This window comes from Camelus bactrianus, chromosome 8, assembly GCF_048773025.1.
Source record: "Camelus bactrianus isolate YW-2024 breed Bactrian camel chromosome 8, ASM4877302v1, whole genome shotgun sequence".
NCBI classification, from domain to species: Eukaryota; Metazoa; Chordata; class Mammalia; order Artiodactyla; family Camelidae; genus Camelus; species Camelus bactrianus.
The window spans coordinates 23314502-23339650 of record NC_133546.1 but is presented as its reverse complement, the minus strand read 5'-3'; the positions used below and the strand labels follow the sequence as shown (position 1 = coordinate 23339650).

General features: G+C 43.4%; 1 protein-coding gene across 3 annotated transcripts in view; it reads left to right on the top strand.

The window, feature by feature from the left end:
• The first annotated feature begins 421 nt into the window (after positions 1-421).
• ARFGEF3 (ARFGEF family member 3) overlaps positions 422-25149 on the top strand; it is a 154141-nt gene continuing 129413 nt past the window's right edge. For all 3 annotated transcript variants that reach the window (XM_074368274.1, XM_074368272.1, XM_074368271.1), the window contains exons 1-2: positions 422-721; positions 5548-5599. In XM_074368274.1, the coding sequence (XP_074224375.1) occupies positions 637-721; positions 5548-5599 (137 nt within the window). In that variant the 5' untranslated portion in view covers positions 422-636. The remainder of the gene's footprint in view (positions 722-5547; positions 5600-25149) is intronic.

Sequence of the window (25149 nt, the reverse complement as noted above, 5' to 3'; positions counted from 1 at the left end):
CAGGTAGCTCTCGAGCCTGGCACCAAGCCTGGCACTGGGGTGGCCCAGAAGAGCTGTTCACCAACTCGTGAATGAACGCCTGGACGCCCGGATGCAGCGGCCGCGACGCCACACGGGATTTGGGCGGGGCGGTCCCAGATCCGCTCTCCACGGGGCAGGGGGCCTGTGTAGGGGGCGGTGGAGCGGGCTGGGGAGGGGGCAGCGACGAGGTCCTCCTCGCCCGCTGCCTGCAGCCGCCAGACGCTCCCTGGGGCCGAGCCCGGCCAACGCCCGGCCGGCGAGCCAGCCCAGGACATCCGCCTCCACCTTTCCGCGGATTCTCCGGGGGCCGCCTCGGGGGCGGGGGCGGGGGCCGGGGCCGGGCCGGGGCCTCTGATTCCCCAGCCCGCCGTGGCTGCAGCCGCGCGCGGGGCGCACCTGACCCGGCGGGCGGGGCGGCGGGCGGGGCGGCGGACCTGACGTGGCCGCGGCATGGAGCGGGCGTGATTCATCAGCCGCCGCGCCGGGCCGGATGAGGGCGAGCGCAGCGGCCGCCTAGGCGCCCAGGACCAGGCGGCGGTGGCGGCGGCGGCGTCCCCGCCGGGCCTCGCGCGCACTCCCCTCGCTGTCGGCAGCCGGCCGCCGGCGAAGGTCAAGATGGAAGAAATCCTGAGGAAGCTGCAGAAGGAAGCGTCCGGGAGCAAGTACAAAGCCATCAAAGAGAGCTGCACCTGGGCCCTGGGTAAGAGCGGGGCGCGGGGCACCTGCCGGCGGGTCCTGCTCACCGCCGCCGGAGGGCCGCGCGGCCGGGGCTGAAATGGCCCGGCTGCTGGAGGGGGGGTGTTGCGGAGGGGTTTCGCTGAGCATCTGTTACCCATGCATTTCGCGCTATTGCGAGAGTTCCCTCCGTGAATTGATGTGTTATGTGCGAATTTGGGTTCGGGTGTTGACATCCATCTACCTCCCCTCTGGTCTCTTTATCTTCTCCCAAACCTTAACGGGGAACCGCCGTCCTCCCCTCCGGGCGGCTCCTTTCTTCAGCTTCCCAACACCGTGGACGGTGGTCACCCATCTCTGTAAGGACCGCAAGCCGGTGGGAATCCAGGGGCCTGATACCGAAGCGCCTCTGGGCAAAAGGGAAGTTGAACCATCAACCCAGATCTCAAAACCTTGGCGAGTGTAACCAGGAAGGAATGGCTTATTTAATTTGATTTTCCTGATAGGGGCTAGCTTGTTAAGTGTTAGCTCTCCTGGTTATTGAACATGAAAAATAATATACGGATGGGATTGTGTTACCTCTGCAATCCTGTTGTGGTCGGCCCTTCAGACAGGTGGGATTTTAGATTTGTGAACTGTGCAAGCATTGAAATAAGTTCCAGGTAGCAAATTTGTGTTGCCCATCAGACCCAGGTTGCAGAACTCAACCTGGGAGAAAACTAAAGATATTCCAATTAGGTAAGAACTGGGGGGCAATTGAAATTGTCTGGATGGGAATACAGAGGGATCAAGAGCATCCTTCAGGTAACAGTGATGCTTTTTTAAAAAGGAAAGGCCGAAGAGAAACCAGGGCAGTTCTGTTTGCCCCTGGCCTTGCCCAAACCTGCATGTGATTCCTCCGTTGCTGCTCAATTAAAACATAAAATTGAATCCTTTTCTCTCTCAACCAAAAAGCCATCAGGGTTTGTCATGACACTGTACTGTGGTACAACCTGGAAAGAGATAGAGAAGGGCCATTAGCAGGTTTTCCATTAAATGGAGAATTCTGATGGTGTTTTAGGTGACTTGGTTAATATTTAGAAGATCTGAATTCACATTTGTTTGAGTGTGTGTTTGCAGGCAATCATAGACACATCATTTTTTTTTTAAAGAAAATCTGCCCATCATCACAAAATTTTCTAGAATGTTGTCTAGGAAGTTTATCTTGTCGGCAGAATCAGAACTTGACCATTTGTTTACTGTTAGAGAAAAAAAAAATGGACCAGATACATAAGTGAGCAGCAAGGCTCTTAAAGCCACAGTACGATTTTTGCATTGCCATTGTCATTCAGCAGTGATTCAGAGCTGGATTCCCAAATGCCTCTAATGAAGGGTCACAGATGGCTGGGTAACATAATAAAGCAGGACCCGACATGCCGTTCCTTGTACTTATTATTTTGCTGTAAGTTAAGCAGATTTGGATAACAGGGAGGAGGAGGAGGAGAGGAATCTAGCGTTTTTAATGTTTGGATTTTGATATTCAGCATCTTGTTAACTTAAAGGGCAATGTTGCCTAATTTAGGTCCTGGAAGCGACTGGGAAGCCCAGAGCTGAGGCAGGTAGATGATGTGAGTGGAACCTGCAGTCCAGCCTGAAGGGAAGAGTAGATGAGATTCCCTTCCCAGTGGCTGTTCTCTAGTTAGCAAGAGCAGATGGAGTGCGTGAAATAGTTAAGTAACAGTGCAGGGCATTCATTGTGCAGGTTGGAATGAGTGAACCAGAAAAACAGGTAGAAGAGGTGATGAATATGTGGTTGGGGTAGGGGGAAGAATGGTATGAGCTGGTGGGGCTTCTGAAGTAAATGTGGCTAGAATAGGGAAGCTGTAGGTTTCTTCTTTTCTTTGCTTTATTGAGCAAACATTTATTAAGCCCTCCCCTTAGCAGTGGGGATAGAAGGATGAATAAAATGCTTCCTGTCTGTAAATAGTTTGTTAGAAGGGCACATTGGAGGAAAGATGCCACAGAAACAGACATGGAAGTATGGTTTCTTGTTCTCTTTCCCTCTCCAGTCCATTTCCCACTGTTCCAGAAAAAAAATTTTTTTTTAGCTATAAAATACTTTTCACTCCTCCACCCTCATATTTTTTTTTTTTTTTTTTTTACAGATCAAAGTGTGAATTCTTTAGACTGCTCTTGAGAATCTAGCCCCAGCCTTCCTCCTCATTGCCCCCACAGCCGGGGCTTGAAGGTCCAGTAAGCTGCGCACTTTCTCAAACACACTATGCACTGCACACTTCACTGCCTAGGCTCATTCTAGTCCTTCTGCCAGGGTTTCCCTTTCCAGACTCCCAAGGCCCAGCTCTCATAAAAAGCATCCCCTGAGCTCCCCAGTTGAATCAGTTCTTCCCTGGGCTCAGAGCCCTGCCCTCATGACCCTCTCGGAGCACCTGCTGCTGTGGATTATCATTGCTTGTGTCACGGCTGCTCTTCTAGGGGCAGGGTGATTGAAAAAGATGGTGGAGTCAAGAGACCAAAAAAAACCAATTCAAGCTCAATTCACTCTATTAACAAAATATCCCTTGGAAAGCTAGCTGTGGCAGGTTGTTGAGTTTGGTTCAGAAATTTCATACTGTTTCCAGGACCTCTCTCAGCTCTTTTGGGGATGACTAACATGCCCAGCATGAGTCTCCACAGCTTTGGTTTCCTGAATCAGCACACTTAGACCACCTCAGGAGAGAGGGATCATTTCCACACTCAGTACATCTCAAGAGAAAGGGGTCATCTTACACTTGGACCGTTGCAGGCGACAGGGGTCACCATGACATTCAGACCATCACTGGAGGGAGTCATCTGTTACCAAAACCACCATGGGAGGAGGGAAGGGTCATCGTCACACCTAGTCCATCTCAGAAGAAAGAGGTCATCTTCCACTTGGACTATTATGGGAGAAAGACATACAGACCATGACAGGAGAGAGGAGTCATAGGAGAGAAAGAGCGCACATCTCCACATTTTGGCCATTATAGGGGAAAGGGGTCGTTCCCAGTGGCCCATCATGGGGTCATCTCAAGAGAGTGAGGCTCTTCCAGTCACTCCTGCCCAGTCCTTGGTTTCACTTGTTCTCTCTTTGTCTGGCGGGTCGAATATGTATCCCTGAACCAGTCCTCTAGCTCAGGAATGGAATGCACTGACTGGCTTAGGTCTCAGCTACAAGGCCACTGAAATCCCAGTCAGGGAAGGATGGCTTCCTCAGAACGAAATTAGGGCACTGCCTCGGAAGGCAGGGGCATGGATGCCTTGTGTAGACATGAGTTTCTTGAGCAGACAGACTGGCACTTATGCTTGTTCATGGCTTCTGTGCCTACAAGATGAGAGGCACATGTTCAACACATAAATGAATCAACATGTTAATGACTTACTTGGGTTTTAAGTGATATTCATCTTTTTTCTAGTTATAAAATTATATATGCTCATTTTAGAATATTGACAAATATTCAAACACTATAAGGAAAAATATTAAAATCACCCATCATCTCCAGTTACCAATGGCCAATGATCTAATCAGTCGTGCCTATGTAATGAAGCCTCAAAAAATCCAAAAGGATGGGGTTTGGGGAAGTTGCGGGTTGATGAACACATGGAAATGCAGTGAGAATGGTGCACTCAGAGAGCATGGAGTCTCTGTGCCCTTCCCCATACTTTACCACAAGCATCTCTTCCACCTGGCTGTTCCTGAGTTATATCCTTCTGTAATTAACCTGTAATCTAGTAAGTAAACAGTCTCTCTGAGTTCTGTGGGCCATTCTAGCAAATTAATTAAACCCAAGGAAGGGATCATTGGAAACTAACTTATAGCCGGAACTTATAGGTCAGAAGCCCAGGTGACAACCTGGACTGGAGACTGGCATCTGAAGGTGGGGTGCAGGCTTGTAGGACTGAGCCTAAAGCTGTGGGATCCGATGCTGTCTCCAGGTAGATAGTGTCAGAATTGAATTCAATTGTAGGACACCCAGCCAGTGTCAGAGAATTCCTTGTTAGTGGGGGAAAACATTGTCCCCCATCTTCTCCACCCACCACGACAAATGCACGTTGGAACTGGGTGCAGAATTGTTAGAGCTGTTGAACTAGAACAGTTTTTATTTTTGAAGAGAACAGAGTGTTTCTATGAACGGAGGCAGCCTTAGTGTGAATAATCCACAACAATGGTAAAATATTGAGCATCCAGGTTGAATTAATGAGATTTGGGGGTGAGACTGCCAGTCAGTATCCCTAACGATAGCATGATTTTAAAAAGTCTCATCTGCCCTGTCATAAATGTGTGTGAGAGTGAGATGTTGCATCAAGTGCTTTGTGAACTTGAAAGTCTCTCACAAGTATGTTATTATTTAAGGGTATTGAAACAGTGTTTTTCAAGGAAATAGCTTTTCTTTTTCTATTGTTACTTCAAGAATATAGCATTTTAGCCAGTTGTAACTAGATTAAATGAGCATTCTGTTTTGGGTTAGGAATTTAACTATTTATTCTGTCTTTGTGGGAAATGGGTCCTAATTTTTAACTTCTGAGAGGAAGTCTTGGGGGCTAGCAAAGAAGGATTTTTAAGTACAAGTGACTTGCATACAGATAATTGAGAATTGACTAATCTATAATTACAGGCATTTCCAGGGGGAAAATAAAGAAACTAACAGTGAAATTTACATACAACTTAAATTCTCAGTCATTTTTTGTTGTTGTTGTTGTTAAATGGAGGTACTGGAGATTGGTGCCCAGGACCTTGTGCGTGCTAAGCACACGCTCTATCACTGAGCTGTACCCTCCCCCTAGATTCTCAGTCTTTACATATTTATTTTTAACTTGGTAATTTTCCTTTTGCAGAAACCCTGGATGGTGTGGATACCGTTGTCAAGATCCCTCCACACTTGCTGAGGTAAGGAGCCTGGAGTTGTGTAACATAGTGGAAGTAAAAATTGCCCACTGGGTTTTCCGGAAGGCCCAGATAACTGCATTTGTTTATAGCATTTTACTTGCTGACTGATGACTATTTTGCATCCATGAACTGGGATATTTCATGAGGTTAGCGTGATGGGAACCTGACTGTACTGATTTCTACCTGTCTGTGGAGTAAGTGAAGTCAGTAGTCCAAAGGAACCAGTGGAGGAAGTCAGGAGTGAAAGGATAAAGTTGGTCAAGGAGAGAAATAACCAAAACCTAAGTGAAGATGTGGGCAGTGGAGCATCTTCCACTGCGGGTTAGGAAATGGAGTCCCCTCCATGGGGACGCAGCCCTACACCACGTGGGATGGATTTAAGCTCTCACTGACCCCTTGGTTGGATGCCTCCAACAAACTGCAGCCACCTGCAGCAGTGCTGAGACGGTGAATCTATTTCCTCAATTCCTCAATTCTCCCTGCTCCCCTCCCTGCTCCACCATCATGAGAGAAATACATGCCTTTTGGAAATGTATTTCCAAAAGAAAATTTGGAAAGAACAAATACGAACGTTGTCTATAATTACACCACCTAAGAATCACCATTGAAAACAGTTTCATAGATTTTCTTAACAGACTTCCCCCCACCACATACATATTTCACAGATTAATATGAAGTTTTATTTACAAATTTGTTTCCTACTTGTTTTTTTTTGGTCAACACCACATGAAGAACATTGTCTAATGCCAATATATGTTCTTCAAATTAAAATATTGCATAGTCTCCCATTATATGTCTGCTGCAACGTAAATTATTTAGTAGTTTTCTTATTATTGAACATTTGGATTGTTTCCAGATTTTTCTTTGAGATTATTAAAAACATACAGTCTTGTTGAGTGTAGTTTCTCTATTGTCAGGACACTATCATTTGTTAGGTATTTTCTCTCTTTTCAAGCAGATTGAACAAGAAGTATGTTTTTGTCTTTTTAAAAAAGGTATTGCTTCTGTAGTGTCGGCTACAGGCTGATATAAGGGAATTCATGTGTTAATCAAACCAAATGTACTTTTATGGGTATAAAGCTTCCAAATGCCTGGCAGCAACAGAGGAGGGGTGTCCCATCTGGGTGCTGATGCACACAAAGAAATGTGAAGACTCTCCAAGAGACAGGAAGGCACGGATGGTTTAAGGGAGATGATTTTATGGTCCCCAGTTTCTATAGGTACCCTGTCTTAAAAGTTATTTGCTTCAGAGCTGATTTTGCCCTGTCTCCTCTTTCATTTCACCTCCTATGGTTACCCTTCCCCCGCTTGACAAAGGACAGCCCAGCTGTTACCCATCTCATCCTGACTCTGACTATGGTGTGTTGCCCTGGGGTGTGAAACACTCTTCCCACCGACAAAGGACTATAAAAATATTAGTGTCTATATTTGTAAAAGAGATTAATATGATGACCATGGCACATATCTTCTTGCAGGTTAGTTTTATTTCTTGACTTGCAGCAACCTTGAAGGAGGACCTAATCTAGTAATAAGATAATAGACAAAAAGATTTTTTTTGATGATAAATCTCCTTCATTCCATCAACAAGGTTTCTTATTGCTTACATCTTTAAAAGGGAAAAAAAAGGTATGGGATTGATGTTAAACTCTATCTTTTTATAGCAATAGAGAGTTTTCATCCATAGGTATATGAACTAATTAAGGAGAAAAATAAACAAGCCCTGTCCATTTCTTTAGAAATACATTTCCAATGAAATTGTACTTTCTGTATTAACTCTACTAACATTCTTATAAGTAATTATTAATGTTTGAATGAGTTGTATGCATTAGTAATGATAGCTCAAACCAGAAGAAAATGGAACGCTTTTAAGCCTTATGGCCACAGGAATTGAAAAAAAAATCACTTTATACACATTTTTGTTCCAGAGAAGTATAATTGGGAGATTAATAAAATCAGTGTTAAAACATGTTCTATTGAGAGAAAATTCTGTCGGGGGAATAAAATGGAAATACAAGTTTAAGGAGACAAGACAACAGTGCAGCATTTTTTACTGTTAAAGAAGAGTTTGTTCATGCATTTTTTGAAGGTGGTTTTCAAATTGGTTTGGTATTTGGACTTCATGAGATACCTTTAAATAAATGATATGTTTTAATCAAAATTTTACTCATTCCAATATGCCAGAATTACAGCTTTCTTAATTAATTAAAATTATGGTTGAGAAATTTTAATGTCAACTTAAAATTTGTGAAAAGTGAAATTTAAATTTTTTCTTAGTAGCTGTATGAACAAAAATGTTTGGTGACACTGCTCTAAAAGTTTCTCAATCCAAAGCATTGTTGAAGCTACAGTGAGATTTTCTGTGGTTTTAGGGTCTATGGTTAAAAAGTCTAGCTTCAGTGTCAGGGGCAAGAAGGTGACGGTGATACCAGAAGAGGTTCCTGGTCGGGACTGTTCATCAAAAGACAGCTGGCATTTTCTGACTCTTGGTGGGTATGTAGCCAAGTGAGCTGGAGAAAATACAGTGTTAATGGCCTGAAGGACCATGTTTGGTGTCCTGGTTAGCCACTGAGTTTACTTTTGTCCATGGTCTTGAGATTTACTCCAGAGCCAGCTGGCCATCTTGTACAACCAGAGGAGGTAGTACAAAAGTGATGGGAAGGGTGGCAGGGAAGGGAGGACCTGTGGATGAATGTGTGTGTGTGTATGTTATTTGTGTCCTTACATTTCTACACCATTACTACCAATATAATTCAGAGTATCTGAATGATAAAGAGCTGGTGATGTCATCCTGTATATAGAGGAATGTGCGTGATAGTATTCCAGGTACGCAGCGAGGTCTGTCAAGCATTCTTGTACAGAGAACTGAACTGTATGAGACACAGCAGAAGTGAGCCATGCGCTCAGAGGTTTTATATTCCGAGGGAGGAGAATGAAGACAAACATAGCTGGAAAATACTGTTATGAGGCATCAAGTGTAAATTTAATGTAGAATTTTACACATATCAGAAGGTTTCAGTTTAACTGTGATTTGCAATCGTTGGGAGCCTTTTAAAGTAGTCTGATCGACTATTTCACTTTGACATCAGGGAAGTGATATGATGAGAATGTATACTGTAGTGGACTTTTCCCCCTTGGTTGTGAATCTGTTTTCCCTTCATCCTTTGATTCATCTTCCAGGCACTGTTAAACCCACAGTGAACTTACTCTGTCCAATCGTTATGTTTAACATGGCATGTTTCTATTGCCTGAGTGCAATAAATCTAAAAAAATTTAAAAAATCTCAGCACTGTAAATATTTGTCTGCTTATAAGAAAGAATTTGGATATGTTAATTATTTTTCTTCACTTATTTTAATGATTTTTTTCCTTCAACTATATTTAGTATAAGAAAAAGAAACCTGACTCATAAAAGATTTCTTGCTTTCTTCTGATTTTGTATTCAGATTCAGTTTCCATTTCTCTTACATAATCACCTAGGAGTGATTATTTGCAGATTTTTCTGGTTGTTGTATGTTTTGGGAAGAGCTATCAAGAATAAATCAAATCTCAAATACTTCTGTGCCCTTTTTCTTAGTTTTCCTTTTGCCATTGATTGACCGCTTTTCAAGTTAAATATGTTAACATTCTGAAAAATAATTACTAATACTGTTTTGATCAGTTGTGGACATTAGTAATGGTCACTCAAATCAGAGGAAAATTGAAACCTTGAAAGACCTATAGTTGTATTGTCTTTTTTTTTTTCTTTTGTCATTGATTGCTTCTGTGCATATGAAAGTCCAGATGTCATGTGAATGATTTCAATGACTCTGGTGACTGGATGTGGTCATGCATAGGGGAGAAACCTACAATAAGACATTTTAGATGGAATTGAGGAATGGTCAGGGACATTGCTTATTTCTGTCCCAGGCTCTTTCTCTGGCCAAATTTCCACTCTCACTGTAGACATAGTGAGCAGCCTTAGCAACCAAGTTGGGGATTCACGCAGCGTGCCCGGTGAGATCCAGTGTTGGGGGAGGGATGTCCAGGGAACCTGCCGTATGGGTGAAATACTTCCTGAGTTTGTCAGTAGATAGTTGTGTAAAAACCTTTCACCTTCCCACCTGTAGTCTTGCTTTTGACCTTGGTGAGGTTTAAGAGTCCTTGTCTTCCTCCCTGAGAAGCCTGTACCCTCACTATCTTACTCCGCTTTCCTCTCGTCTTAAACTTTAGGTCTTACATGTCTTCACAGGGTTGAATGAAACCTGTGAATTCGTGGGCCATCGCGGTGTGCCCATGCTCAAGAAAGAGGCTTTCCGGAGCTCAGGCTCTTTCTCTTGGGGTCTCCACCTCCATGGCCTCCTTGTTTGACAAGCAAAAGGCAGCTTAGGATGTTCCCTGACAGTGACAGACGTGGTAGAAAATCTCTGACCAAATCCAGTTACTACAAATAGTTCCTGACTCCATCATTGTTGGCCGCTGGTTTTTCCACCAAGTAATAAAAGACCTGGAAGCTATTGACCAAGAACGATTAGCAGTTAATAACATTAAATGTTTTCTCCTCCTTGACATCTTTCTACTTTACCTTCTCACTGCTATACCTCTTGCTTTTTTCCTGTGGTTTGGAAATCAAGTAACATAACCAAACTAACCTGATCATTTGTGGAATTTTCAGGGCTGCTGTGGTTTTTGTTATGAATACTCAGGGCTGATGTCTGTGTTTTGTGAGGCTATCACCAGCCTTAAGCCCACCTGGAGGTACCGTAACTTCTGTCACATTTAGCTTCTTGCAAGTTGACACATTGGTCTTCCCCTCCATGCCCCACTGTCTTTGTGATGGCTTAGTTATGATGATACCTAGATCTGTCTGATTATTTTTCTCTCTGAAATGTTGAAGAGCTTATATTTTATCCAACCCTATATGTTAAAAGGAAAAGGGCTTATGCCTCTTCTCTGGACCTCTCAGTACCATTGTTGTTTGCAGTCATGGCTCTTGTAGATCATTCTTGACCTGCTGGCACATTCCCAGGGAATGTCCTTCCCTTGCTGATGGACTCTTGCAGTGTTCTGCTTCTGAGTCATGCTTGAAAGTGGTCAGTTTCTCTGCTGGCTTCTGGGCCAGAATGCCCTGCCTGCTGTCTTCTCCAGTGGATTTGAAACTCCAAATTATGGTGGTAGTCAACAGGCACAAGAAAAAATGCTCAATGTGAATAATTACTAGAGAAATGCAAATCAAAACCACAATGAATTATCACCTCACACCAGTCAGAATGTCCATCATCAAAAAGTCTACAAACAATAAATGCTGTAGAGGATATGGAGAAAAGGGAACCTTCCTACACTGTTGGTGGGAATGCAAATTGATGCAGCCACTATGGGAAACAATATGGAGATTCCTTTAAAAACTAAAAATAGAACTGCCATATGATCCAGCAATCCCACTCCTGGGCATAGATCCAGAAAAGATAAAAACTAATTTGAAAAGATACGTGCACCCCAGTGTTCATAGCAGCACTATTTACGATAGCCAAGACATGGAAACAACCCAAGTACCTATTATAAACAGAATAAATAAAGAAGATGTGGTATATTATACAGTGGAATATTACTCATCCATAAAATAAAATGAAATTTTGCCATTTGCAGCAACATGGATGGAGGTAGAGATTATCATGTTAAGTGAAGTAAGTCAGACAGCAAAAGACAAATATCATATGATATCACTTATTTGTGGAATTTAAAAAATAATACAAATAAATTGACTTATAAAACAGAAACAGACTCACAAATATAGAAAACAAACTTATGGTTACCAAAGGGGAAGTTTGGGGTGGGGGGAAGGATAAACTAGGAGTATGGCATTATTAGATACAAACCACTGTACATAAAATGATAAGCATCAAGGATTTACTGTAAATATAGCACAGGGAACTATATTCAATATTTTGTAATAACCTATAATGGAAATTAATCTGAAAAATACATATAATTGAATCACTATGCTCTACACCTGAAACCAACACAATATTGTAAATCAAGTATACTGCAATAAATAAATAAATTCTGGTGGCTGTGGGCCTGGACACCCTCACTTGGCTCTGTATAGATCTGCAGGGGGCTACTTTTCAGCCTCTGCCAAGGCCCAGAGACCTTTGGCCTCTACCGTTTTGGACGCCATGGCTGAGCTGCCTGCTCTCTTATGTGCTACTCCACCTTCCTGCCAGATTTCCAAGAGACTCACTTTCCCAGGACCGGGACCAGGGTGAGGTGAGTGAGGTTGAGTTGTACAAGTCCATGCCAGAGCCTGTCTTCATTTAAAATTTTGATATTTTGCTCATTATGGAATTTTTGCATTTACTTTGAGTTTTTAAAATGTGGCCTTAAAATATGATTTATCTCATTGACTGAGTTTTTTAGGGCTCCCTTAACTTTTGTGCCCAAGGCCCATCCATGCCTCACTCCCTCACCCTAGTTCTGGCCCTGTACCCCCTGTCCTGGCAGAAAGTTCTTATGGCTGCTGAGGCCATCCACATTCAAGTCCAGCTTTATTCTGCCTCCTCCAGATTCTACAGACTGTCATTCTGTCCTGCTTTGTCCTGCTTTGAGTGGAGTCTCAGTGCATATGCTGTCAGAGAAACAAGCTCTTTCCCATGTTTAGTAAGACCCCTGCTCTCAGGATACCCTCTCCCATCTGCACTAGGGTTTTCCTGAAGGCATTTCCCAGGCTCTGCCCCGCCTCTCTCGGGCGGCCATCTCTTACACCGAAAAGAGCTACTGCATGCCAAAGCTTAGACCGAGACAGCAGGTCTGGGGTTCTTTGGTTAGCAACCTAATATTCCCCTTTGTACAGGACACTAAAATACTAGGGGGATGTTTTCTGAGCTGCTCTCTTCATCAGAATTGTCCACTGTGTGTCTCATAACATGGAGTCGTTCTCATCTCCTCTTCCTACTCATCCTTGAAGACTGGGTTGCAGTTGGTAAAAGTGAACCTTGTCTGTTTTGTGCCTTCACTGTACCCTTTGCATGATTCTGTCATGGCGTTTTCAATCAGATTGCCAGTTGCTTAGGGGTTCTGTTCTGAGACCTTATCCTCACAGAATCCATGTATATAAATTACTCATCTTTCACCCCCTAATTCAGTGCCCTCTAAATATATGTAGGATGAAACTGCCTCTCCAAACTCTGCAATGTGCATCTCAGGGAACATACGTCCTCATCCCCTGGATTCTTGGAAAACACAGTATTTAGAAGAATCTGTGCCAGAATAGAATCTCAGCTTTGGCAAAAGAACCTCTAATATCTCGTTGACTAAACTGGTAGGTCCCAAAAAGTAGACCAGAAACCCAACACACCATCCATTGACCTCAGCTGGTATATAGTCTTAATCCCTCACGCTCTGCTCAGGCAACGCCCTGACTAGTCTAATGTGTATTCTTAGATTGAGGTCAAGGGTTGGTGGTAATTATCAAGACCCTGACTGATTTTCTGTGCCAAGGGACACTGAATAAACAAGGGCTTTGGCTCTCATTAGGTTCCCGTGGAGAGTCCTTGGCCCACTTGGGTGAGGCATCCTGGCGGCCCTACTCCGCCACCAACATGAATTTGACTTGGAGCATTTCTGTTCTAAAGAACCAAAGAATCTGCATTCCCATCCCGCTCCAATCCAGGATTTTCCCTTTATCTAAGCCCAAGTGATTTACAACAAGACTGGTCCAGATGAGATAAAACCGTCAAGGGAATCCTCGAGCTCTCTTGTACAAAGGCAGCCATTGCCAGCAAACCTCTTATTGGCGTTTCTCAGTGCCCTTTGGGAACGGTCCCAGGCCTCACTCCGGCCATGGCGCAGCTGCCATTTTGCTTATCTTTTCCGTGATTCTTCAGAGCCAGTCTCAGCCTAAGTACTTTTCTCCTGCCAGTTGTCATTCCCAGAAAGACTCTAACAGTCCTACTTCCCACTTGTCCTGAGATGTGTCCCCCACCCCCCCCCCCCCCGTCCCCACTCTGGCTGAGCCTCTGCCCAGCATCATTTTGACTGCCTGGTCCAGACACTTCTTTCAGCCCAGATGCTGACAATTCCTCCTTGTTTCGATTTGGGGACCTACTGATCTTTCATGAAGGGTGGGAGCACGTTCGTTAGCATTTCTGCTTGGAGAGAACCATCCACAGTAACTTCCTATTCTTCGTATGTTTTTATTTTAGTGCTTTCATCTATTTTAGTTGCTTTAGTTCTGTGCTTTGAGCCCTGGAGCAACTTCCATAGGATATGCAAATTTATTGTTTGTTTTTTAATTGAAGAAAAAAAGTATTATACATCAACTGGGAAGGACTGTGTGTGATTTAAAATGGATGGGTGGTTTTTGGCAGGCAGTTTCCATCTCATCATCATGTTTCCACCTTTCTTGTGTCATGGAGAAGCAGCATTAGACTCCCCTTGCTACCTCCCACTGTCAGGAGGAGGAGGAAGGAAAGGATGCCAGGGGAGAATTCCAAGGTCCTGTCTTCAGCTTGTGTTAACCAAATGGAGGTCATTAGCATAAATGCAGGACAGGTGCTGCGGGTGAGGCTTCCACGTTATTCCAGGTGAATTGCAAACATCTGCTCTTGTCCTGGATTTAAATTCTTCTTGAAGGCGCATCTCTTGCTGGTTTCTGCCTTTTCTCCCTGCTACAGCTGACTTCTCTTTGCAGAGGCACACACAAAAAATGGAGTAAGTTTTCGCTCTCTTGATCTTTTTGCTGGTTCTGTACCAGAAAAAAAAAAAAAAGAATAGGAGGCTTAAGACACTCTGGTGAGTCTAAGCTTGGCTCATTTTCAGTCTTAGAGAAGTCTTTATCTCACCGAACCATGAAAGGAATTAGGGAGGGAGGAGATGGCAGCCTCACCAGGGTCAGTGGGAAACATTTAAGGGAACAAAGACTTGCCATGGGGTGGACCTGAACTGTTCAGCTCCCTGAGATCCGGCTCACCCTAAACAGGTGAGCAGAATGACATTTCTGGGTTGGCCAGAAAAACCATTCTGCAGGGACAAAGTGGCATGTGGAGTGGCCAATAAGTAGCCTGTAAACCAGTCCTTTAGCAATGGAGGTGCTGAAATCTGTGTTAGAAATCAAGGTGTCCCAAAGAAGATTTAGCTTCTCTTTTTCCTTTCCCTACTAATGTGGAAATAAAAGAGTATTCCGGTCACCTTTTAACATAGTATACGTGACAATACTATATGCTATTTCCTAACTTACAGACAGCTACTCCTGTGTATCTGCCAGCGTGTAACACCAATTTTAATAGTTTTCCTATTCTAACCCCTTTGATAAGGAAGATCTGTAATTAACTCTCAATTATAAAGCTTCTCCTTGTTAATAGCCTTGGACCTAAAAGCACTTTAAAATGATGTAGTCATTTAAAGACGTACATAACCCACCCAAGCTAGGATGTAGGGGTCATAGGGTCTGAGTGATATTTTGGGTTGTGAGCAATATATTAATGTTCAAAGCCAGCCACAGCCACTCATCTTTCCTTTATAACAAGTAGTTGATGTTTTTGTTTTGTGGCACTTGGCTCTAAAGGGAAGTGTTAGAAGGAAACATATTCCCTTTTGAAACAGTGTAACAATCCAATCATGAGTTTTCTTTCTTAGGTCTTTTCATTCCTTTTAAGTGGAATGAAGGTAAGATTTTTGCTAGGGTTATTCCATGCATGCTTTTTGTAATTAAACTGTGTCTTAAGGCAGTTTAGGTCCAAATCTCCTGCTTTAATTTCAAAGTTTGCCTCTGAAAAATTGTTTATATTGATGGATTATAAAAATGGATTCCAAGAGACGGGTAGGGACCTGCGCTCGTGAGTTCAGTGCTGTAATGGCCCAGTGAGGTGTTGGTGTCTCCTTTTTTTCACCCTCTAGGATCTTTCTACTGGGGATGGTGCAAAGACTAGAATCATATTTATTTTCTTTAGACATCTTTGTTTATTAAATATTTTATGTTTGTATTTTACTGCATAGTCATGTGTGGTGGAACTCTTTGTCACTCAGTAGGATTATGTAATTACACAATGCCCTGATGTATATTTTTCAAGTTAAGTGCAATAAGTTTGACACAGGAGATCTCCCTTTACTTATTTTGTAGTTCAGTGCTCTGTTAATATGATTCTTCTTAGCATACTTAATTACCTATGAGTCACATTTTTCCAACTAAATTTGGGTCACTAGAACCCAAGTTAACATTTTTAAACCTGTATTATGTGCCAGGGTCCCTCTTCAGTGTTATGCTGGTCTCAATCCTGACGGCTCTTCTGTGAGGTGAGGGAAGCCCTGAGGCTTGGAAAGTCTCCTTGAGCCAACCTGGGACAGTCAGGACTGCTGGAGTCCAAGTTCACCTTCTTAACTCTAATTTGAAAAGATATATGCACTCCCAAGGTTCATAACTGTGCTATTCACAATAGCCAAGACATGGAAACAACCCAAGTGCCCATTAACAGATGAATGGATAAAGAAGATGTGGTGTATGTACATACAATGGAATACTACTCAGCCATAAAAAGAATGAATAATGCCATTTGCAGCAACATGGATGGACCTAGAGATTATCATGCTAAGTGAAATAAGTCAAAGACAAATATCATATATCATTTATATGTGGAATCTAAAAATAGATACAAATGAACTTATTTAAAAAACAGACTCACAGACATAGAAAACAAACTTATGATTACCAAAGTGGGAAAGGGGAGGGATAAAGTAGGAGTTTGGGATTAAGAGATACAAATTACTAGATAAAAAATAAACAAGATCCTACTGTATAGCACAGGAAACTACATTCATTATCTTGTAATAACCTACAATGAAAAAGAATATATATATGCAGGGGAGGCTATAGCTCAGTGGTAGAGTGCTTGCACACAGTCCTGGGTTCAATCCCTAGTACCTCCATTTAAAAATAAATGAACCAAATTTATTTTTTTTTAAATATATGTATAGCTGAATTACTATGCTGTACACCAGAAACTAACATAGCATTGTAAGTCAATTATACTTCAATAAAAAATAAAAATTAATTAAAAAGTTCACCTTCTTAACCCATTAAGGAGTGTTACCTCTCCCATTATTGACTTAACACAGAAGTTCATTTTTTCTTATTTGTAATTTATGTTAAAAGCTGACCTATATAAAACTAAATTTCATGCAGTAAATTATTTGATGAAGCACCATTTATTGAAAAGAACTCTTGGGAGATCGGCTATATTTAGTCACTGCTCACTCATGAGTACAACTTCTAATGTAGGAGTATCAATAAGATCACCTTGCATTGGAACAACTCTAAATTCAATTTCCAAGGAGCCAGAGTTTTAAAAAGGGGGAGTGTCCTACATGCAGACGGAGGGGCATGCCATAAATTGTTAGAGCTTTCGAGATTAATGTGTATATGTGACTTTGCCAGGAAATGATGTAAGTTGACTTTTCCTCTCTGTAAGGCAGAAAGAGACTTTAAGATGAAAGAGACACCAGTCTAGAATTGATGTGACTACCCACTGGGGAGGCCTGGGTAATTATGTAATTAAGTAACTAACCCTTACCTCTCTGAGTTTCTGCTCACCTGACTGAGGGAAGAGTCTAAGTAGCAACTAAGGTGCTTTCTTTAGGGACGGTTAAGATGAGCCAACACGCAGAATTACCAAGAGAGGACTTAGGGGAGGGCTCAATTTTAGGCCTAAATTAAAAGAACGTATCTAGAATAGGTCGTATTCCGAGCGGGAGCAGACCTAGCCTTATTCTTAATTTAATGGCATCCAGAGAACTGTTGCATTTCAAAGATTTCTTCTTTCCCTGAAATTGTAAGTTCCCCGTTGCTTGCTCTGTTTTGTAAGCCCCATTTTGTTTTTCTGTATTTACCAGCTGGGAGGAAAATCCTTCAAAAACAAAAGGGGTTTTGTGTGTTTATTTCAGAGACTGTTGGTAGAGAAGCCAGGAAACTGTGTTCAGCTGGGCAGGAGGCACGGGGGCGCGGGCGGGGGCGTGGGGGCGGGGCTGAGCACAGAGGCCGCGCAGGTTGAGCTTTGGGGGAGCTGTACCGATCCCCCAAGATTTTAACTTCATCTCTGAACTAAAGCTGGGTGTGGAAGACGAGGCCAGTAACATATTCGCTGAAAGGCAGGAGGGGCGCATTCATGTGTTTCAGAGATAGTTAAACTATAGGCGTAATTTAAAGTCAATAGGATATTTGATTAAGAAAGAAAGCAATTGTTAGTTTAAGGTGTGTGCGCCCAGGCATTCAGCACAGTGGACGCCTTTATAAATATTTGTTCGTGCTGATTGCCTTGCAGCTCTGGGTCTTGGATGGCCACATCTCTATTGTCAGCACCCGGCACTGCGATTGGAAGTAGGAAGATGGTGTGAGGGGGATCTGGGCTCTGGTGGAGGAGTGGCTGGTGAGGACAGGTGTCCTGGTTTGGAGTCTGGGCCAAGCAAGCAACATGCTCTGTGCTAGGAGCACAGTGGGAAAAAGTGACAAACTCTCTCCAACAGCCCACCACTTGCTGAGGGGCAAATAAACAGATAATTGTAATATGCTAGGTCCTGGATCCTGGTTCTCCCACGTAGGACTACTGGGGCCCTGAGCTAGTCATTTTGACTGTCAGCTTCTAGAAATGGAGATGGGCACTGAAGGATGGACACTGGTGAGTTGCCTCTGTTTCCCCTGTGTGATCACTGACCAAGCAGTAGATGTAGGGGAGACAGATCTGGAGAGACCCCGTTGCAGAGGTGGATGGGGTCTCCCTTGCTAGGGCTCAGCATGCCTGCCTGCTGCCTCCTGAGCAGGGGAAGAGCCTCTGTTTTACCTCCTCCATCCTTCCTGTCTCCTCAATATCCTAGTGAGAGAGCAGCTTCCAGCCCATAGGGCTTGTCTCCATGTCACTGGCATGTAGATATATATATGTGTGTATATATATAGTTTTTCTTTCCCCAGCTTTAGTGAGATGTAATTGACATAACATTGTGTAAGTTCAAGGTGTAAAAGTATATATGATAAAAGTATATGTTGTGAAATGATTACCAAATAAGGTTAGTTAACATATCCATCACTTCACATAGTCACCATTTTGTGTGTGTGTAGTGAGAATTTTCAGATTTACTGTTAGCAACTTCCAGTTATCAATACAGTATTATTACTAGAGTCGTCATGCTGTACATTGATTGCCAGAACTTACTCGTCATATAACAAAGCTTGTACCCTTTGACCTGTCACCCATTCCCCTACCCCTTGTCTATTACAACCACCAATCTACTCTGTTTTTATGTGTTCAGTTTTTTGAGTCCACATGGAAGTAAGATCACAGTTATCTGTCTTTTTCTGACTTCTTTCACTTATAATGTCCTCAACGCTCATCCGTGTTATTGTAAATGACAGGATTTCCTTCTTTTTATGGCTGAGTAATTTTCCATTGTGTATACATATGTATATATACACACATATTATCACTGTGATATTGTGATTTATAATATATATACAGTTGACAATTGAACGACACAGATTTGAACTATGAGGGCCCACTTATACACAGATATTTTTCATTAAATGCTTTCTACATTATTTTCATTAAATACATCTACACAACCTGAGATTGGTTGAATGCACAAATGCAGAACCAAGGTTGTGCTGGGCTGACTAAAGTTATACTCGGATTTTCAAGTGTGCAGGTGGTCGCTGTCCCTAACCCTCACAGTGTTCAATGGTCAACTGTATTTGGTCTTCATCCCCTTTCTGGCACCAGAGCTCCTAAAATTCTTGGCATTTCCTAAGTGACCTGAGCTATAAAGGTATTTTTGTTATGTTAATGAAGTGACTTCTGGAAAGCACTTAAGGGTGGGGGGGTGGTTGCTGTGGCGCCAACCGTGTGATTAGAGGAGTCGGGAGAGGGGCTGGGGATTGAGTTCAGCTGCCAGTGGCCAATGACTTAATGAATCAATGAAGCTTCCGGGGTTAGGAGAGCTTCCGGGTTTGGTGAACTCATGGAGGTTTGCAGAGTGGTGCGCTTTGGAGAGAGCAGGGAAGCTCCTTCCCACGTACCTTGCCCTACGCATCTCTTCCATCTGGCTGTTCCTGAGTGATAATAATAAACCCGTAAACTAGTAAGTAACATGTTTCTCTGAGTTCTCTAAGCTGCTGTAGCAAATTAATCCAACCTAAGGAGGGTGTGTGTGCTTGGAGCGTCTGATCTGTAGCAGGCCGGTCAGAAGTACAAGCCACGACCTAGATTTGTGACTGGCATCTGAAAGGGGGTAGGGAGCAGTCTTGTGGGCCTTAACTGTGGACTTTGATGCTGTCTTCGGGTAGATAGTGTTTTGAGATGAATTGTAGGACACCCCATGGATGTGGGGGCATTGCTTGGTCAGGTCGTGGTCCCTCCTCCCGTTGGAACTGGGTGCAGAGCCCCATCAATCACATTTTCTTCATCCATCCATCACATTAATGCAGCAGTTCTCAGACATTTTGGTCTCAAGACCTTTTACACTTTTGAAAACTATTGAAGGCCCCAAAGAGCTTTAAAAAATATTTTTGGATTATATTTACCATATTAGACATTAGAAATTTTTAAAAATATTTAATTCATTAAAAATACTAAGCCTATTACATGTCAATATAAAGGCTTTTTTCTAATAAAAAGTAACTACTTTCAAAACAAACAGAAGAATTTCACATTTTTGCAAATCTCTTTACTGCCTGGCTTAATAGAAAACAGCTGGATTCTCAGCTCTGCTTCTCTATTCAATCTGTTAGTCTGCTGCTTTGGTTGAAGGAGATGGAGCAAATCCAGGCTCTGCAGGTAAGTGGTCTAAAATAGGAGGGGACTTTTAACTACCTTTTCAAGTAATTGTGGACATTCTTTTTTTGGGGGGGATAAACTCCACTATATATGCCTAAGAGTTTGGGAATGGAAAAGTTTTGACCTTACGGACCATCTGAAAGGGTCTCAGGTGTCTAGCCTCCACTTTGAGAACCATTTCTACCTACTTCAGAGGCCAGAGTCTTGAATCATTCATTCTTCAGAGCCACTGACGCTTCCTCTTCCCTGAGAACAGGAGTTGCTCTCAGCCCTGCCTTCTCAGGGCCTTGTCTTGGCCTCCAAAGATCTAGGCCAGCACAGCAAGCTTGCGGTCACGCTGTGGAGGGAGTGCTTCCCTTTCTCCTGCCTCACAGGCCTGTGGGACTGTCACCTGGGTCTTGTTATACTTCTGCCATCCCCCTAGCTATGGAAACTCCCTGGAAATTATCACAGCTCTGCGAACAATGTCTTTATTGGGGTCTTACGGAGGTTATGTTAAGATAGGAAGGAAGACGATACTTTACAGAGCATGCAACGAATCACGTGTGAAACATCACTGATAAAAGGCTTGCGGTGTTTTGGCAGTTTGCAGCATGATTAAGGGTTTTTTTTTTCCTTCCGGTGCTAAGTTTCAAAGGATGATTTTTATGTTGAAGAACAAAGTTCTGGGAACAAAAGAGCAGATAAGAATCTGGATTTAAGTAAGTCTTATTTCTGATTCCTAAGAATACTGAGAGGTCTAATTGGTCCTTGGAAATTACAAACAAATCAGCCTGAGCCGGGAAGATCTGGAAATCTTCACTCTGGCCCTTGTATAAATGTTCTTTAAAATAAATGCTAGTGTCTGAAATAGGGAACTGGAAACCATCGTTTTTCTCTGGAACAGAAGCCTTTGGTTGCCTTCTCAGCAGCCAACCATCCCCTCCTTCCCCAGCACTTGACTGGGTGTCAGGAACTGCCTTCCTGTCAGCCGTGTGCTTCAGAGGAGGCTACCCTGTCGCGGGCGCCACTGTCTGGTCTGGCCGTGGGCTCGCCCTGTGTCCCTCGTATCAGAATGGAGTGTGCGAGGGATTCATTCTCAGTCTTGTGAAGGTGAAGTTCTTTCTTCCTTTGAAACTTATCACATTCAAATGATGCTGGTAGCAACTACAGCTGCTTTGCCTCTGTGAGGGGAGCCAGCCAGGGCTAAAGCTGACACATTGAGGGAGGATCAGCAGAAAGCTGGAGAGAGCCTGGTTCTTGCCAGTGCCGGGGGAGCGTGGATGACCTCGGCCTGGGGCCAGCCGGCCTCCGTTTAAACCTCTGAGGCAGCTGGATTTCCTGCCACTTGCAGCTGAAGGCACCGCCACGGATACGCCCTCCCTAAAGGAGTCCACGTGACCCTCAGGGACCCAGGGGTAGGTGGCTTCAGCGAATGTGGCAGCTGTAACAAACCTGAGGTTCTGTTGGTGGGACCCTTTTCATTTTTTCTGGCTGCTGTTTGGCCATTCTCTTGTCCTTTTTATTTCTGCTGCAGGTTGAGTTGAAATCCTAAATTGAGTATTTGGTAAGTCGAATGCGAGAGCTGAAACACCTGTGGCTTACATGTGGGAACTTGGAGATGGGGCTGTGTTTCTCTCCCACACCCCGGCACACAGGTGAATCTCACAGCCTCGTCCCACTGCCATAAATAATGGATTTACTTGTGTGCTTCCCCAGCTAGACCCTAAACTCCGTTGTCCTTATACTCAGGGCCCCTGATGTATATACTCCACCTTCCCCCACAATATTGATGGCTACCAATTACGGAACATTGATCTGTGCTAGGAATTGTACTATTGACTTTAGGCATTGTCTTATTTTTATTAAATTTTACTATCAGTACAATAGGTTCTAATATAGTCGGTATTTTAATGATAAGAAAAGAGAGGCTGGAGTGATAAAACCATTTGCTCAAAGTCACATCTAATGTACAACAGAGGTTCAAATGCAGGTCTGACTTGGAAATTGTTCTTTTAACTGATATAGACTATGTCTTCAATGCGTATTTTCTGGATACCTGTCATTCAGATGTTAGAATAGGAATTAATGTTGTCCCTAACCATTCCTTCATTTCCTCTTCCACCTTTGGAAACATATTGAGACAGAAGGCACAGATGCGATTATTTGAATATTGGCTCTTCTCTAGGAATAGGCTTTATCAGCGTGTGTAGGTTCTGAATGCTTTCAGTGGTAAGTAATGGAAAGCCTAACTAACAGCAGTTTACACAAGATGGGGCTTATTTTCCTCAAATAATATGCAGTCTGGAGGTAGGCTGTCAGCACATGTCCAGGATTCTGTTGGCCTTCCATTATAGTTGGCTCTTCATACCACAAAAATGCTGTTGCGGCTCTGGTCATCACATCCCCATCCAAAACAGAAGGCAAAAGGACCATAGGCTGAAGGACAGCACCAACTAAACAGGTGTAGTCCTTTTTACCAGGGAAGCAGAAGGCTTTCCAGAGCCCCAAAGGAGGCTGGAAAAATTGGAAACAGGACTGTCGGGAAAGGCTTAAATCAACTTTGATTTACTGGTTGAGGCTGACCACACTGTCAGCCAAAACAAATTGAAATCTAGTGGCTAAGGAGAAGGCTGCTACTACCTCTAGCCACACATTCCAAAGAAGTAGAGGCTGTTAGAATTTGAAGAGGTGATGGAGATAGCCCCGTCTTGCCAATAAGACAGCTGAGACGTCAAAAGAATGCAGGTGTCTGAGCCAGGGCAAAAGACAGGGGTTTCCTTAGATTCTGCTGCTCTTCTCACTGATGGTTCTATGAAGTGTTTGCTTTCAAAGCCCTTTCACATCTCCCACTCGGCTTATTCCTCTCATCCTCTTGAAGGAGTCTAAGAAAGGCAGAGCTTTTCTAGTGTCTTATGAATAGACGCTCCCTTCCAGAGAGAGCTAAGTAGCAGCTCAGGATTACATCCTGTGTTGGCTGGCCAAAAGGAAACCATCAATCTCCAGCTTGGGCCAGAGTTCTTTTAACAGACTCCATTGCCTCTCATGATACTATGATCTTCGCCATCGCCTTTGTACTTACACTGAAGCAGGGGCTCCCCGCTCAGACACCCTGAGCTTTCGGCAGCCCGGCTGCCTTGGCACTCCAGCCAAACTGGCTCTGGCTCTCTGGGGATGACTGGGTGGAGCTCAGCCTGCATAGGGACTTTGGGTCCTTCTGTGTCCCCAGGGAGAGAGGACAGCCACATACTGTGGCTATGAAGAGTGGTGAAGAGTAAGGCCCACACGCCAGAGTGTGAATGTTGATTTCCCAGGTTGTTCTGCCCCTGTCTTTCAGCAGCAGGCTTTCTGGTCATTTTCATCCTGTTCAGCATGTTCCCGGCTGGGACTGAGTGCCGTGCTGCCTTCTGACAACACTGGCATGTGGGTAGTGTGTCCAGTCACCCTAGTAACGGGGCGTCTTGTGCAGCTGGAAGGGTGTTTACATGGCGGAATCAATTTTCTCAGTGGGAGTCCTTTCATGACCTTGGAAAAGGAGAACCTACCTTTCTTTAGCTAGAAAGATAGTGGGATTTTACCAATAAAAATAATAGTTACAGCAGAATCACAATTACAGGGTTTAAAACATGTGAATTCTTGATACATTTATTGACAAATTTCCCTTTCTACCACATGAACACTGTTATCAGCCTTTAGGACCTTCGCCTGTTTTCACTGATTTTGTGGACACTCATATACGTGCTTTTGCAAATTCATGAAGTCTCCGTTTGGATTTAGGGCACTTCCACCCAAGCCTGTTGCAAACGGTTGTGTCGCGTTTGTTCCTTGTGACCTCTGATGGACATGAATGCTAAGAATAACACCACCAGGAAGACTCCTGTGAACGCCCACGAGGAGGAGGACCTGGATGGGTCCTGGTTTAGTCACAGTCCTCTCGGGCCCCACTCCATGCCCTGAACTGAGATTATCGTCAGGCAGCTCTTACTGCCTTGGCTTACTGTCTTCCATTCTTTAAAAATTTCTCTAAGGGGACAGTCAGCTACTGTTTTTTCTCTTCTGTGCATAAAAAAAATACTGGGCGCGTGTTTTCTTCCAGGACAGGTTGCATTTAGAAAGGTCATGCAGTTACCAAATAGGTTTGACGTTACCCTGAGTGGGGATCAGGCAGCCCATGGCGGATGTATCGTAAATAGAGCTGCCCGCAGGGTGATTGTGTTTAAGGCAGTTCACAACAGGCTGAAAAGGTAACTCTCCAAAGTCTGAAAATTTCAACCTTCAAATGGGCTCTATAATGCCAATCACAAACTCAACCCTTAAAAATAAATTTAATCCCGAGAAACAGTCCTGTCTTCACATGAGGTAGTGCCAGACCTGAGGCTACTGAGTGGCAGATTAATGTAGATCTTATTCAGCTGACTGTACAGGCTGAGAGAGGGGAGGTATAAAGTCTATGATGCGCTTAAAGCAGGCAGCTAATTAGGAACCAAACCAACCTTTGTGGCTTTCACCTAAGACCTATTTTTAAAGTGCTTGCAGCGCAGAATCTATTGGAATATCCAGTCATCAAAATGCCACAACAATATTACTGCCAGGAGAAGCTGCTGTTTATGGGAAAATAAAATTTTATGTCACTGTTCTCTATCTGATACTTATTGCCAAAATGAATTGCTTAAGGGGAGTTACCGATGTACATGGATGGCTGAAACTGATTTTTGATGGCTATGGAGAAAAGAACTGCAGAGCTTTTAACAGGGGATGGAGTTATATTTTCATAACTTAAAAA